This window comes from Macrobrachium nipponense, chromosome 24 (genome assembly GCF_015104395.2).
Source record: "Macrobrachium nipponense isolate FS-2020 chromosome 24, ASM1510439v2, whole genome shotgun sequence".
Classification (NCBI taxonomy): domain Eukaryota; kingdom Metazoa; phylum Arthropoda; class Malacostraca; order Decapoda; family Palaemonidae; genus Macrobrachium; species Macrobrachium nipponense.
In genome coordinates, this window is record NC_061091.1 from 5,270,511 (window position 1) to 5,286,974 (window position 16,464).

At 39.0% G+C, this 16,464-nt stretch overlaps 2 protein-coding genes across 27 annotated transcripts in view; one reads left to right on the top strand and one right to left on the bottom strand.

Moving 5' to 3' along the window:
- Window positions 1-6,855, bottom strand: part of LOC135205287 (AP-4 complex subunit mu-1-like) — a gene marked incomplete in the record, with an annotated part of 12,751 nt that extends 5,896 nt beyond the window's left edge. Inside the window, 4 exon segments of the mRNA XM_064235679.1 lie at window positions 3,133-3,240; window positions 3,822-4,040; window positions 5,537-5,622; window positions 6,700-6,855. Coding sequence (XP_064091749.1) covers window positions 3,133-3,240; window positions 3,822-4,040; window positions 5,537-5,622; window positions 6,700-6,757 — 471 coding nt within the window.
- Window positions 6,856-7,687: 832 nt separating this feature from the next.
- The window catches only part of LOC135205294 (ryanodine receptor-like), a 339,398-nt gene continuing 330,621 nt past the window's right edge, over window positions 7,688-16,464 (top strand). For 18 of the 26 annotated variants that reach the window (XM_064235711.1, XM_064235691.1, XM_064235765.1 and 15 more), the window contains exon 1: window positions 7,688-7,965. In XM_064235711.1, the coding sequence (XP_064091781.1) occupies window positions 7,912-7,965 (54 nt within the window). In that variant the 5' untranslated portion in view covers window positions 7,688-7,911. The remainder of the gene's footprint in view (window positions 7,966-16,464) is intronic. The other 8 variants (XM_064235824.1, XM_064235835.1, XM_064235859.1 and 5 more) reach the window with 1 other exon arrangement.

Sequence of the window (16,464 nt, forward strand, 5' to 3'; positions counted from 1 at the left end):
GAGGTTCCATACTAATACCTTGCTGTGATACCTGATGGATATGAAACAAAGCGTCTGTTTGAACGTCTCGCTTGGCATCCGTCCGAGCGTCAAGCTTGGCGTCCAGCCGAGCGTCACGCTTGGCGTCCAGCCGAGCGCCACGTTTGGCGTCCAGGTGAGCGTCACGCTCGACGCTCAGCCGAGCGTCCCGCTTGGCGTCCAGGTGAGCGTCACGCTCGGCGTCCCTCCGAGCGCCACGCCTGGCGTCCAGGTGAGCGTCACGCTCGACGTCTGTCCGAGCGTACCGCTTGTCTAAACAGGCATCCCTGTGAACACTCCGCTCCTTCCAAGCCGAACTAGGAGCGTCGAGTTTCTCAGACTGTATACGGCCTCGTTTCGTAATCATAGGATCGTCCGTTCTTGTATAAAGCGAGCCTCGAGAGTCTGGGCGAATCCTCGTAGGAAGTTTTTCATGCCCTTTCTCCAACTGCAGGTGAGACGTACGAAATCTAGAATGAGTACTCACAGGCGAAAGAGACGATCGGTCCACCCGTGCGGGAGACTCTTAGATCTTTTAATCGTAATCTATCATCTTTTCTTCTCGGACGATTTTCTGATTCTCTCTCAGCTAGCAACGAAGCAAGTTGTTGTTGCATCGACCTGATAACACTCTTTGTAGCAGAAGATTCTTTTTCAGGAGAAAAACTGATCCTATGAGAAGGCGAGGGGCGAGGGGAAGCCCTATCCCTTCTCACAGGACCCGTTCTAGTTCTATTCCTAGAACGACTAGGCCGCTCCAAGGCGTCCTCGTCAGATGACATCATAATTCTCCTTTGAGGAGTCCATGCAGCAAAACTCTCCGGTGAAGACCGCAAACCAACAGGAGAAAAAGGACGTGAAGCGTCTTCTTCACTGCGATCGAAGACTCTGGCCGCTTGTGCGACAACTTGAGTTTTCGATCTTTTTTGCGGTGGAGAGTAATCCAAGTCTCGAGGCGACGCCCGTAACGAAGAAGCAGCGCAAAGAGACTCTGCGCCCTCCTCTGAGAGACTACTGACGATAGCCGCTTGTGCGACATTTAACGTCATAGCTCTTTTCAGAGGACTGTGAGCGTCTTCTCATGCTCCAACTCCTGCTTAGGGGAGGACGCCTCCGAGGACGAAAAGCACTCGCGGACGACTCGCACACTCTTGGCAGCCTGGGGATCGTCTACAGGTTCTGCCGAAGGGACGCCAGATCGGTGGGGGTTCCCCGTAACCCTCCTGCGGCTTTCGACATGTCCGTCTTCCTGGGCTTGGAAGTTCGACAGAGGTCCAGGCCTAGAGGCATTATAGGGCCGATCTGACGCCCCCTCTACAACACTGGGGGCACTTTCACTGCACTTTTGTTCACTAATAATGCTTTTACCCTCCAAAGCGAGCACTTTACATTCTAGGTTTCGTATTGATTCCAGAATCGTAGAAAGGGCATTGTCTTCCACTGATTTTTCAGGGCCCGAAGGCACAACATTTTCAGGGCCCGAAGGCACAACAGATTTAGGTGTACCAACTACTGAATGTATAGTAGGAGAAACCTTACTACCCTTACTTCTACTGACTGATACACTCCTGGAGGAAGACCTCCGTATCCTATCACGCTCCAATTTCCGCACATAGGATTCATAAGCCTTCCAACCCGAATCAGACAGACATTCACACTCCTTACAACGGTCATTTATAACACACGTATGTTCTCTACAATTATTACATATTGTGTGTGGGTCTACCGAACCTTTCGGTAGTCTCACCTTACAACCTTCCATACAACACACTCTGGTGCTAGATAAACTAGTCCCAGACATCTTAGTTAAAGGAAAAAACCAAACCAAATTCAAATCCAATCCACTATCAGCGTAAGCCTAGTCACAATCCACGTTCGATAACCAAAAACAAACAGGATACTCAAGTAACAGAGAAGTTTCGAAAATCCTAGACGGAGGTGTTGAAAACAGTTGTTATCAACACCGGCGCGACAGAAAAAATCTGAATAGAAAATGGGAATGGTTCCTGACACCCGCCTCCCAGCGGCGGGAATGGGTACTAACCACCTGGCCGACCACTGCGTGAGCCGGGAGTTTTGAAATTCTGTCGGACTTCGGAGAAATACAGCTATATATATATATCTGCTGGGTAAGTTTCATGAACAAATCTGTGTGTTGAATGCTTAATGCACATGCATATCAAAACAACATACAGGAATAACTAAAAGAACTACTTATTACCCAATATTTTCCGTCACTATTACAATTTTGTAAAGCGGAGCACTTAAAAGAAAAATTAAGAACAGTCAGTCACAGAAATAACGTTCTTGAAATGAATATGTACATACAAAATATTTTAGCAAATGTCTACTATGATTCAAAAAGTCCTTAAAAACTGTTCTCAACCCCTAAGGAATACTGTAGTATGTATCATACAAGATGAAAACAATGTAGTATATCTTTAAATCTGAGTACAATATAAAATAGTGTATATCCTAACTTACTGCATGCATGGGATGGCAATTAGTATCTGAAAACTTCCATTGACAAAAAGTTTTCCCTATGGCAGACTAATTGGCCAGTTATGAATGCATGAGACAAAATGGCACAATTTTAACTTGGCCTATATGTAAGACATAGGTGATAAAACACAATACTTACCCATAATGAAAACCTGTTATGATGTTCATTCAGTATCAGCCCTAAGCGTTTATGTACTGTAAATTATCCCAAGTATTTGAAAAAATTTAAAATTTGAGTAAGTAGTGTAACCACTAAGCAGTAAAGCTACAATTGTACCAAGTAGCAACTTCATATATATCTAACGATCTTGAATGCTAACAATTAACCTTCTAATTTCTGAGCATTAATTTTACAAACAAAATTGCTTTAAGTAACTCCAGTAATTAGTAGACACCAACCCTTCCATGCTTTTACTGTTGAAAGAAGCTATTGAGAACCTTCTACTAGGTGCTCCCTAATGAGACAAAATATTTACAGGAAGGTCCTAAGTCTTCCAATGGTTGTTACAGTATATTTCAGAGATAAAGTTTTGAAAACATAGGTAAAGCATGAAGCCTGAGGTATCATGCTATTGTAGCTTCCAAGGACATTTAAATGAGCAACCTTCTTACCAATCCTGGCACTGAAGTAAGGGCAGATGTTTCCTTTGGAGCCACAACTGTACTGTAGATGCAGGATTGAAGTTTGTCAGCAGTCTGCATCTGAACAAAGCCCCCATTCTGATGGTGGATAAAAAAAAACCCAAATTAAAAACTTATTTATCTATCTCAAATACTAAAAAATACATCTGTATACAGAGACTGACATTTGCAACAAAAATAATCATTAAAAATTTTAATATGTATATGGGAACAAAAAAAGGCCAGCCACATAAGTTATCTATTCAACTTGGTTGTTGTGTAGAACAACTTGGTAATAATACTAGCCATCTCACAATTACTACTAATAATGAATACTACAATGAAAACTACATTAACATGGCATGGCCAAGAACCAGCACGAGTAATGGAAATCTACTAGAAAAAAAGCAAGAGGCACTTTCCTATAAACATTGCATAATCAAATCGGAGTCCTATTCTCATATTAATTTTTCAACTAATACAATCCAAATAAGTTTCAAAAATATCTTTTCTATCATAAGCAAGTGCAAAATTTACAAAATCTGTTAGTGCTGAGAGAGAGAAACTTTTAAAAATTAAAAAAAGGGCAAGTAAGAATAAAAAATTACCTAAGAACTGCTACAAGTCTGTAAATGAGCCTGTAAGTAATAACCACCAATTCAAGTACTGTACTGTATTACCATAGTTTCCTGTACTATTTCCATGATCAAAGTGGCATTAGCTGTGATGCTATGTTGAGTTAATGCCCCGCAGAGAGTCGAGCAAACCTGGTGAAGCTGACTTAAACTTTCTGTCATCAACAGTGGACCACACTCATCTGTCAGGGAATTTTGACTGACAACACACGCCCAGTACAAGTCATCCCGAAATACATAGACGTATTTGTGATCTTCTTTAGTCTAGAAAGAGAAAATGTATATAGTATATATCAATTTTTTTTTGCATGAAATTTGGCAAATAAATCAGGAAGGAATTTCCTGAACTTTAATTAGAGTGAAATGAAAACTACATTGGCTTTACAAGTTAAATTTTGCACAATTAATTATCTACTTGAAATCCTAGACCTTAACCTATGAAAACTCAGACCACCTAAGCCTGTAATATATTCTCAATACTAGTCTAAAAATGATAACGAAAGTGTACATGTATGCAGTGTACATTTCACATGCACAAGGAAGAATATTTCTTCATAAAATAAAAATTGGATGTCAATTTTATGCTTACTGCACATGATATTCTGTAAGTTACAGTTTCAAATAACATTGTTATTTCTATCAAATAACAATGTTATTACCAACCTTCTTCAATAAGGAATTTATTTTCATGATGAACAGATTATGATGGGCTTAAGGTGACCCTGACAAGGTTTAGAATGAGCTTTTTAAAAAAAATCAAGAAGGAAAAGAAAAGAACTTGTCAGGAGTACAGTCACCAGCATACAAGTAGATAGGACAAAAGATTGGAATACAGTACAGTATAATATAGTAAGGAAATCGCATAAGAAGGAACACCCAGTGCAAAAATACTGCTAAGAAGGTAATTGAAGAAATATGACAAAAAATATCTGCTAAGAAGGTAATTGAAGAAATATGACAAAAAATTCATTAAACTATCATCAGGTTATAGATAAATTTAATGGAAATTTAAATGGTTGAAAAATGAACATAAGGAAAGCCGTCAGTAACATCAAATACTAAGTGTTTTGCTGACTAACATACAGTAGAACTGTTTGACCACCACCATTAGGCTCAGTGTCCTAGAGGTATTGCTGACCTAAAAGAAAGTTCCTTCAACATTTGCTATCGCTGCTGATCAAAGGATTTGTCACATGTGAAGAGATGTTCCTTGTCTTAAAACAAACTACTGTACTAAACATTAAACGTGAATTATACTGCAAAACAGAGGTACATACAGTATAATGTGTCCACAGTAATACAATAACAACAAGCATATGATATATACAAAATAAAAAATTATAAATATTTACAGAATATGTAAGTTGATTTGTATTTGTTGTAACATGTAAACTAAAGGATGTATATTAGAATTTTAATAAAACTACATGAAAAAATCGCATGATAAACCTTGAAAATACTGTTCACACTATTTGTATTTATTAAATGAAGTTTGCATATCCTACATTTCAGTCCATTCCAAAAGTAATTTTAAATTGTTAGCTAAACATTGTTCATTACACATGTGCCAGGGTCATCTTGAATCTTGTAAACTAACCCTTGGATCAGACTGGGTTAGGCAGAAATAAAAGTTTTGTTACAAGGACAAACATTAATGCAAAATGCTAGAGCTACAGCAACAAAGAAGGATGCTTACTTACATGCAAAAGAGAATACTATACAAACACAAAATCTTGCTAATTCCATGACATTGCACTTACAAAAAATGGTGGTGGATCTCCATGTGGTGATGATGACAGTTCTGACAAGAAAGGGTCAAAGATGGCTTTAGTCACCAGCGGTTCAACTGCATTGAATAGTTAAGGATCAAAAGAAAGAAAACTTACAAAATAAAACCTAATACATACAGTACTGTATGACTTCATCCTGTTATAGATTAGACATCGTCACTATGAATTGTATTCCTAGCAAAATAAGCACCACTTTCATCTTAACTATTTAACACTTTGTTGCATACATCTTTTTACCTTCAATTGTTCACACATATATATATAATGCCTGGGTGAGAATATGAAAAGAGAAAAGAGAATGGATTTAATCCAGCATTTCCAGTAAAAATGATTATCAAAATACCTGAAATACACCTACCTACAAATAGCAGAATTCCTAAATTCAAATGACAAATACAGTTATGCTTTAGGGAACTATGAAATTTAACCCTTACTATTGAGGGTTACAGTAGGCTAGGTTAGGGTATACAACTTTAAGACAGCCAAGGTATGACTTGGTTAACAGGGACTTTGGCAATGTAATGAAGGAGAAATGGGTAGATAGGGTAAATGACCGAGCGGCGACATAGCAGCCACTCATCTCGGAATGCGGCCATCTTCCTGAAAAAAAAACTTGAATTCGCTGCCATGAGCATCAGTCAAGAGTTGTGGCCTATCCAGGCAGCACACCAAGACTTCTACATTCCTCTCGAAGGAAGTGTTTTCTCTTAGATTATGAAACAATAGCATGATTCAAGCCCTTTATTGGGAAGTGGTCGCGTTCCGAGAGAGGTGGCCGCTATGTTGCTGATCAGTCGTTTACCCTACAACCTAACCTAACTGAGCTGCAGACCCCATAGGTAGCCCTCTCCAGCAAGGCCATACCTAAAAGAGGGTTACGTGTGCACAAATATCCTACAATGTAGTAAAAGCTTTCTGAATCACTTTAACCTAACTGTAGCTGGGGGGGGGGGGGGGGGGGGGGGGGGGGGGGGGACTAAGCAACGTAATAGAATAGGATAAGCAGTGACGGGACATACTAGAACGGGCTGGTATACTAGGTAGGCTATCCTAATGGTCGACCAATTCACACTTTTCTATGATTAATCGCGGCCTTTCACTACGTTAACCTTAACCACTACGTAAAAGGATACATATCGTGATGAATAATATTTCACCCCGTTTGTTGGCGATGCAAAAAGCTCGTAACATTTTCCTACGAAAACTGTCAAAAACACTACGTTTCAGGCAGCTTCCCGAGGGTGAGATATATAAGTGTCGGGATCGAAAGGGATACTGTTAAGTAAAAAGTATTAAATAGAATCAAAATCTTTATTTGATCCTTTTAAATACAATTAATAGCAGTACTACGATAGTTGTTTGTTTACAGTTAGCCATTCAACCATCAACAAACCAGACCTCAAACGAAATCGTTTTCTTTTACATTAGGACAATTATACTTTAAAAAGTATTTATATACATTCATCATTGTGTTTCTTATGTTTAGATATAAAATTATATTAATGTATAAATACTTATTTCTAGTCGAAGTTATTGTTAAATTTTAATAGTAGCAATATGTTATGTTTTCGTAATACATATTTGAAACGAACGTTGCTGTTTTGCAACTCACCAGTAAAATTTATCATTAATAAACTGCACCTTTCGAAGTTTACCAAGTCACTCTTACTTATACACGTAAACAAATGTCAAGTTAGGTGGCTGTTCTCTAACCCCTCCCTTCAAATTGTCGAAATGGTACATACCCACTTTTTTTATGTAATTGTCAGCATATGAAGTTAGTAAATTTTAAGACTGCACTATTCACATCATATGACGAACACTGAAATATTAACAAGAGGATTATGAAGGCCGAGCTTGAACAAGCTTTTAAACAATGATAGCTTATACACTGTATGGATATGGGCATAACCTGCAAACGCAAATGAATGCTTAGATGACAATCATTACGAATAGCAGTAAGATCTCAATAAAGGTAACTCTTTTTGTGTAACATAGACCACTTATATATATAAGAATCATGGGGAAGTTGTGTAAGGCACGGCAGACGTGCATCTGGCGCCATGTGGCATCGCGTGAGCTAAGTTTAGTCCCGGGCGCGAGGTTTCTGGGGCTTCAAGTTTCGGCGAGGGTCACTGCAGCCCGCTTGTTCGTGGGGGACTGGCGTTCGCTGCAGAGAAAGTTGTGCCTCCTTTTTTTCCCCTTGTTATTATACCTTCCGTGTTCGCAGCAGCCATGGAATAGAGGCTGCCATAACCCCCTCAGTCGTGCTATGAACTGAAAGAAATAAGTGTTATCAGTGTATTTTTTGTTATAGTTTGTCATTTGTGTGATTCAACGACACGATGGCAGACGGTGAAGGGTCTTCCGAACAAGATGATGTTTCATTCCTCAGGACGGTGAGTAAATTGAGCCTATATCACCAGTTATTAATTGAACGTTGGTATCAGTGGTAGTTACTGTACCTGAAGAAAAGAGACAATTCTTCTTTTTGAAACAGCTTTTATGGTCGCTCTATGCCCTTTCTGAAGTTTTGAGGTTACCTGCTGGTTTGGCGCATTGATTCCTACTATGTTTCAGCTAGAAAAAAAGAGTAATTGTTCTCGTTATCCCTATCCTAAATTAGTCACCAAAACCGTCGTTTTAGCAAGATAAAATGTCATATTAAGGGTAGTTTATGCCTTGATAAAAAATGCCTAATGTTGCTAATTGGATGGTACCTACTTGCTCATTGTTTCGAAGATAAATTTATCTAGAAGTTTATTTCAGAATGTTCTAAGTTATGAAAATGAATGTAGTTAGAAGTTGTTTTTTATTTCGGACAAGGGGGGCCACATTAAAGTGTTCTCCTAACGACTGAAATAAAACGGAGACCAATAGAGGATTGGAATGATAAAAATTCAGGGTGGGCAGTATCGAGCTTCTCACCTGAGCTGAGCCAGGTTGGCTGCTCTCTCTACTGCTATTTTTGAATTTTCTGCACATCCTGGGAACCCTGTACCGAGTTCCAACATTAGGTCCCCCAAATTTGTGTGGACTTCACTTAGATAACCACCCCTTTCTTATTGTATTTGTGCTCTCGGGAGTTGTTGTTGTTGTTTTTTTTTTTTTGATGGATCGATGGGGTTTATTTTTGGAATACGAAAAATAAATCTTTGCTGCGTTCGGCTATTCTTTAGAATTTTGCGAAGGAATTTAGGAGGTATATTTAAAAATATGCCTCAACCGGACGTAGTTTTTAAATCCTCTTGTTACTTTACATCTGTTAGATAGTGTTTTTAAAAACAAAGATCATATAAAATATAAAATATCTGGTAGGGGAAACTATGGTCAGCTTTATATTTAAAAAGTATACGTCGAATATTGTGATTTAACCTGATTAAGATACCAGTATTGGGTTGAAAACATTATCGTGATTTATTTATAAAGAAAAAAAAAACATTATCGTGATCTATATAGTAAAATATCTTAAAACTCCCAATGGAGGGATGTCATCATACATTGAATTTTCGATCAGCGTAGATATGCCGAACAATAATAGTGGCATTTCACTGAATTTATGCAATGGAAAACTAGTTTCGCAATGATTTATTAATGCTGAAGCTCGTTTTATAAATTATTTTTTAGGATAAGGATAATCCAGTAACCAATATTTGTTACTTAGGGCCTGGATCGCTGTAGTATTAGTCTGTTTTCAATTTTACATTAAAATTAATACCGTCCAGTTGTTAATAACTCTGTGTTGCTATTTGTTCATTTTTTCTGAACATGGTTCCTGCTTACTATTCCTAACGAACATCATATTACGTACGTGTCTGATGTTGGTCTCTCTCTCTCTCTCTCTCTCTCTCTCTCTCTCTCTCTCTCCGCATACCGTTAATATTTTCAAGGGAAACAATAGCAACTGTGCTGTTACCCATTTGACAAGCTTGTCGAAAGACCACTCTTTCAAGCAGCAAATATTCGTTTAAGGATTTATTTAATATATCGAGACTTTTAAATGCAACAATGTCTCATGTAAAGCTTTACAAGTATTCGCACATGTATATAGTTGCTTTTGATTGAATGGCCCTTCGATTCGTATAGTATCATTTCAACATTTACATCCTTAGCTGAAAGGACGTGATTCAAGTGGTAGTTCTCTTGTCACACTTGAATGGTTAAGCTTCAAATCCAGGCAACGAAACGGACGATTTGTCTGTGTAGATATATCCTTCAATTCAATATTCAAGGCATTAGCTAGATTTGATTATGACCACTCCCAGTGTAGGCTAAATGGCATGCCAGTCCAGTGCATGCCATGTCCTATATGATATATGATATATATATATATATATATATATATATATATATATATATAATATATATATATATATATATATTCATTAATATGAGGGTCTGAATTTTTCTCGTCTAAGAAATTGGCTTTAAAAAACATATTAATTTTATGAGTCTAAGAATTCTCGGTCCTAAGAATTGGCCGCTTTAAAAACATCACAATTAATGACATAAATGAGATGCAAAGGAACTTGTAAAATTCTCTCTCTCTCTCTCTCTCTCTCTCAAAATCTCTCTCTCTCTCTCTCTCTCTCTCTCTCACACACACACACACACACACACACGTGCACGTCTGTGTTAAGAGTCTCTCTCTCTCTCTCTCTCTCTTCTCTCTCTCTCTCTCACACACACACACGTGAAGTCTCTCTCTTTCTCTCTCTCTTCTCTCTCTCTAACACACACACGTGCACGTCTGTGTTAAGAGTCTCTCTCTCTCCTCTCTCTCTCTCTCTCTCTCTCTCTCTCTCAACACACACATACACGTCAGTCTGTGTAAGATCTCTCTCTCTCTCTCTCTCTCTCTCTCTCACACACACACACGTGCACGTCTGTGAGAGTTATCTCTCTCTCTCTCTCTCTCTCTCTCTCTCTCTTCCCCACACACCACACACACACGTGCAGTCGTGTTAAGAGATCTCTCTCTCTCTCTCTCTCTCGTCTCTCTCAACACACACGACGCCTGTGTTAAGAATTTTCCTCTCTCTCTCTCTCTCTCAAAAGTGACGTCGTGTTAAGAGTAGAGAAAGAATTAAAAGTTGATTTGAATCTTATTATTCATGTCATTAACTGTGACGTTTTCGAAGTGGGCACCTCTCTGGCAAGAAAAATATTCAGACCCTCATATTGGAGACTATAACCACTTGTGCCAATCATCAGTCCATCTTTAATTCATTCTCCTGCGTTCAGTCTTTACAGCTTCGCAAAGTATACCCTTTTTATGAAGACCTAATCAAGTAGTTATGTTAGAGATTAGCTGAAAAAAAAAAAAAACAGTTTCTCTTCGACGAACGAGTCGTTGCTGAGTTTATAAAGATCCGCTATAGGATTCAATTGTTCTTATAACCCTTTTTTTCAGAGTACAATGCAACCTTTTCAAATCAGCAGCCACTTCTCGCACCCCCAGAATTGCTGAAATAAAAAAAAGCTAAAATACAGAGTTGATATGATGCAGGTATTCGAGTTTGTTGCAGTGATGCCACTTCTTCAGAAAATTAGGCGTAGGTTTATCTTTAATTCTGAAGAAAAAAAAACATGGGCATATAAAATATATATCTTATTCTAATTATTCAAGGGCATCCTCGCACCCCTAAGGAACCGGCTTCTCACCCCCATAGAGATGGGGGGTGGGGAAGCACCCCTCATTAAGAACCACTGCCCAGATTGATTAGTGGTGCAGAGATCGGTGACGTCATCAATCTTCTTCTCTTCTGGATCGTGTGGAGCGTGGAAGTGTAGTTGGACGAGTGCAAGGGAATAGCGTCTCTTATCCTGGAAGAGTTGATTGCGAACAGTCTGCAAAGATGGATGTCCAGAGAGGGGCGGGAGCCAAATTTCGTAGTTGTCATAGACGTTAAAAAAAAAGAAGTTTGCGTCATTTTTTTTTTTAAAGAAGGAAGGACTCAAATAGTTACACACACATACACGTACATATGTGTATAATATATTGTGGGCATTTATTTTACCATGATTCAACTGCCTGTTCGTATTATTGTTACAATTGATTTCCGTAAATTTACGTATACATTTTCTCTAGCAAAAACCAGCTATTAATTGTTACCTTCTCACAGAAACAGCTGAACTTAAAAGGTTTATTTTGTTAAATAATCCTAGGGGGAATCGGTTTATCCCATTTTTGTTAAAATTTGTTAAATTTGTTCCATCTTTTCGAGCCTTTATTTTAACTTTCTCCCGTCCTCTCTCTCGTCTCAAGGCTTTTCCTCAAGGCAGAACATCGATCAGGCTTTCTTCTTCTCTCTCTCCCCTCCTCTCTCTCACTCCTTCGTCTCCTCTCTCTGTCTCTCACTGCAACAGCTGGTTGCCCGTTACCTTCCTCCCTGCTAGACAAAATCATTATGAGGACACTGTGAATGCACAGTAAAACCTGCTCCTACAGATAAGTGAGCACACGATGTCTCCTCGGATGGACTAATAAGTCTTTGAGACATCCTGATCCTTGCAACTCCTTAAACTACAGAGGGACAAAAGAGCGAATATTTACCTTTCTCTCCTTCTTCCACAGTTTGTGGAAGTGCGTCCATTTTGTCTCTATACCGTTTTTCTGTACGGTTTATGTCCCTGACGCTCTCTCTCTCTCTCTCTCTCCCGCTCTCTCTCTCTCTCTCTCTCTCTCTCAATCTCTCTTTTCTGGGAGTTTTCTTTTTGAGAATGTTTGTATCATGGGGAAAACACCACTCTGAACTGCTCTTTTTGGGAACCGCGTTGCATAACATTGAGGAGAGAGAGAGAGAGAGAGAGAGAGAGAGAGAGAGAGAGAGAGAGAGAGAGAGAGCGTTATTTCAGTTCTGCTGGAGAGAACGACACAGTTGCACACACCAGGGGGACGTTATAATTGGAGCTCTGGACGTGACGTAATTTCTGCTCTGTTTCGAAGTTGATTTTTTTACAGTCGTGGGAGGAATTGTTCGAAGACTCTTGTGTTCTGACTGCTCTTTGGGTTGGGCTTAATGATGATCCATTTTTTTTTTTTTTCACCTCTTTTTTTTTTTTATTTTCTTATGTGCAGCCCAGAAGAAACGTCGCAAAATAATTAAAAAGACTGCCTAGTGATGTATGGTTTTCGTTCGGATCGGTTTCCTCTGAATATAGGGCTTTTAGCTTAGAGTGATCCCGAGCCTGTGGTCTATCCTATATTCCCTATATGGTTATATGTTCTTGGTATATATATTATGATATCTTGTATGTATAGTAATATATATATATATATATATATATCCTATATATATATATATATATATATATATATATATATATTACGCATTGCTGCATTCTCGAAATTGCCTCCAAGTATGGGCACGAAGATCTGTACCTATCCACAGATGGTAGAGTATTAGACGCAACCCTCATCGACTTTGTTATAAGAACTACCATCAGGAAGGTTCTGTTTCCGAGCAAAACAAACAAACAAAAGTTACCAAAATTCATAACCATTCTGGTGGAGGTGACGTCTTGGAGGTGAAGACTTGAAATCCCATGGCGTAACCATAGAAGTTGAAACGTAACGAAAGTAAGCTAGGCATCTCAAGATTGGCGTAATACGCAGACAGAAGCATCGAGTAGGAGCGTGGCCCCTTCTAGGGGTATTGTAATAGGCGTAGAAGGAGGGGAATTAGAATGTCGTAAGTCTCGACGGACCTAATTAGGTCTAGAGCGTTGGGAAATCACCTGGGGAGATTACTCTCGTAGGAGCAGCAGGGAATTCTATTAAGGCCCGTCCTCCGAAGATCTACCGAGATACGTAGGGCATCTTAGGGACAAGTCGTAGGGAATTCTATCAAGCCAGTCTTCCGGAGTTCTACCGAGATACGTAGGACATCTTAGGTTTTGTCTGAGAGGGACAAAAGGAATGTAAATCCTCCTCCTCCTCCTCCTCTTCTTCTTCTTCTTCTTCTTCTGATTGTGAATGAGATTGCTCCCATTTCTTACCCCGCACTCTGTATGTAGGCTCTCCGGTCTTCTCATTCAACTCGCGAGGATGCATTACGGTTTTCATTAGCTGCTTAGAGGTGCACCATCTCTGTTGCCTGGTATATGAGAGATGGGACAACAGCACTAGGCCGACTCCCTTTTTTTTTCATTTACCCTTTCTCCGGCTCGTCCTCCCTCATTCGTCTTTTTTTTCTTATTTTTCTTTGATGGTTTGTTTTACTTCAGCCCTCACATGCCCCCGAATATGTAATATGTTGGCCCCGGGAATATTAATCAAACTGTATCAGGGTGTCAATATCTATGTTTAATAATAGACGAGGGAAAAAAAAGCTTATTTTAATGTCCTATGTGACCACCCATTTTCAAATGATCATCATATTACGCAACAAAGACACGGAAACGAATGAAGACCAGGAAAACGATAATTGTCATAGTGGAGACTTTCCCCGTGTCTGTCCATCCACTTAGAAAGGACAATTATCTGTCTCGTTTTAACAGTTGCGTTTTTTACCTTTTTATTTTTCGTCTTTATTCTCTTATACAGAGGAGGCTCTCGTCTGGCAAAACGATGAGGCTGATAATAGTCCTCGGAATGAGAGTGGATTAAAAGTTTGATTAAAACTTTCACTTGACATATTTATGGCTTCTTCTTCTTCTTCTTTTCTTCTTCTTCTTCTTCTTCTTCTTCTTCTTCTTCTTCTTCTTCTTCTTCTTCTTCTTCTTCTTCTTCTGATTTGTATCTAATTTACACTCTCCATTTCTAAGTTATCCTTTTTCGCTGAAGCATTCCATTTTCTCCTTCAGTTTCGCTGAGAATTTTCGTCATTATTGTATACACGTGCAAGCGCATGCGCACTTCGCTTGCAGCTGTTTAAAATTGGCATCACATCTGTTCTAGCATTTTCCTTCTCGTTTGCCGTTTATTTTTCTTGTAGTTGATCATATAACGATGTAAAATGTATCTTTTTTTTTTTCTATTATCTTTCCTGTGGTGGTCTTTAGTATTCCTAGGTTTCAACTGTGGTTGTTTAAAAATGTCTCATCGGAGTTTACAGAAGTGGTTTTATGCGACGTTTCCATTCGCAATAAGATTTATTTATACATTTCTTTTTCGCATTCACCATACAGCCAAAACTTTTACTTGGAAATCAGCAGCCCCCGGCGATGTTGTTCGGGGATTAGATGAGAATTTTATGCAAATTGTGCTAGGGGAAAGCATAGAGAGAGAGAGAGAGAGAGAGAGAGAGAGAGAGAGAGAGAGAGAGAGAGAGAGCATTTAGCAGTCGTGGACGAGGTCGAATCCTTTTTCTTACAATCCCTCAGTTTGCTTAGCTGAAAAATGGAAAGAAACTTCTTACAAACATTTCTTCTCAGCTAGTACCTCTCTCTCTCTCTCCCCTTATCACAGGGGCGTATCTCCCCTCGTCAATAAAACCTCGACTTACCTTTACTGCATTCTCCTTTTCCCCTCACACGTATATACTCTTACCCTAGTCCTTGGATTCTCTTTCATCTCCCCCCCCCTTTCCATCCCCTCCCCCCACTCCTTTTCCCTTCCCCCACGGGGCCCCAGAGCTTGCTGGCTGTGACGTCACACGCCATCGACCCGGCATGTCAACTTGACCCTAGCTTTTGGGGGGAGAGGCTTTTCTAATGACCCTTTGAATTATCACCTGGCCCCCTCCTGGCACGCGACCGTCTCTCATGACATTTTAATCTAGGGAATCTTTCTGCTTTTATTTTTATGAAAAAAAAAGTAAATTTCACTTTTATCCGTTTTATTTTAATAGATTGGTCCAGCTTTTATACCTGTTTTTAAGCCATCGACATTAATTAAGGTCACTTTTTCTTGTTTGACGAGCTCAGGAGGGACTATGTTTTTTTTCTTTCTTTCTCCTCTCCTGAACATGAATCGGTAATAATTGGACGGGTTCCTCTCCTTTTTTTTTCTCTTTCTCTCTCTTCCGGACCTCTCTCTCTCTCTCTCTCTCTCTCTCTCTCTCTTATGAGGGTATATCTGTTCATTTGCTTGTTGACGTGCATAAGAATCTTTGCGACAGACAGACAGACAGACAAACAGACAGAGAAAGTTGCAAAGTACAATTACCCAAATCTAACGAAATTTCCCCACTAACAAGAAAGGTGTTAAAAGTGTTAGTTTTTAGGAAATATAAAATTAACATCAATATGTAATATCTAATAAAATACAACTTCACAAAATTAATTAGGGGGCGAGAGATCAAGGCAGACCGACATTGCTTTACAAGAAGTTTAAATAAAGATAGAACGTGTGGGGGAACTGATGGCATTTCTGACACATTAATTACGAGAATAGAAAATGAAAAGCAGTGATCCGACTTCCAGCTTACTAAGGGCGCGTGCAAGATTTTTCCCCTCATGCGTAAGTTGTAAGCATTATATTCCTAAATTTTAACATAGATTACAACGTGCTAAAATCTATGGTCAAATAGAGCATTGTTTCACCAACGAAAATGAAAATATGCTATATTAGAAAAAATTGTTCTCTACTGTTTGTCAAGCACATTATTTATTTTTCACATTTTCATTCTAATTAATAAATCATAAATATCCCATCCTGAAATTCCTGTATCTTTAAGTCAACGTGAAACATCTTTTTCAGGCCTTTTTTAGGCTCTTCCATAGACCTTTCCTAACAGACCCCCCCCCTAACAAGAACAACAGCAACGTCAACGACAAAGTAGTTTGTAGGCTTACTCCCCGAGTAAGCGAAAACAGGAGGGATTATGTATATAAAAATAGGAACAAAGTTAAATGTACTCATCTTAATGTAATGTTTCTTTAAAGATTAGTATTGTTTCTGTACGGTCTCTCTCTCTCTCTCTCTCTCAAACTTCGTTTTCAGTTATTTGTCA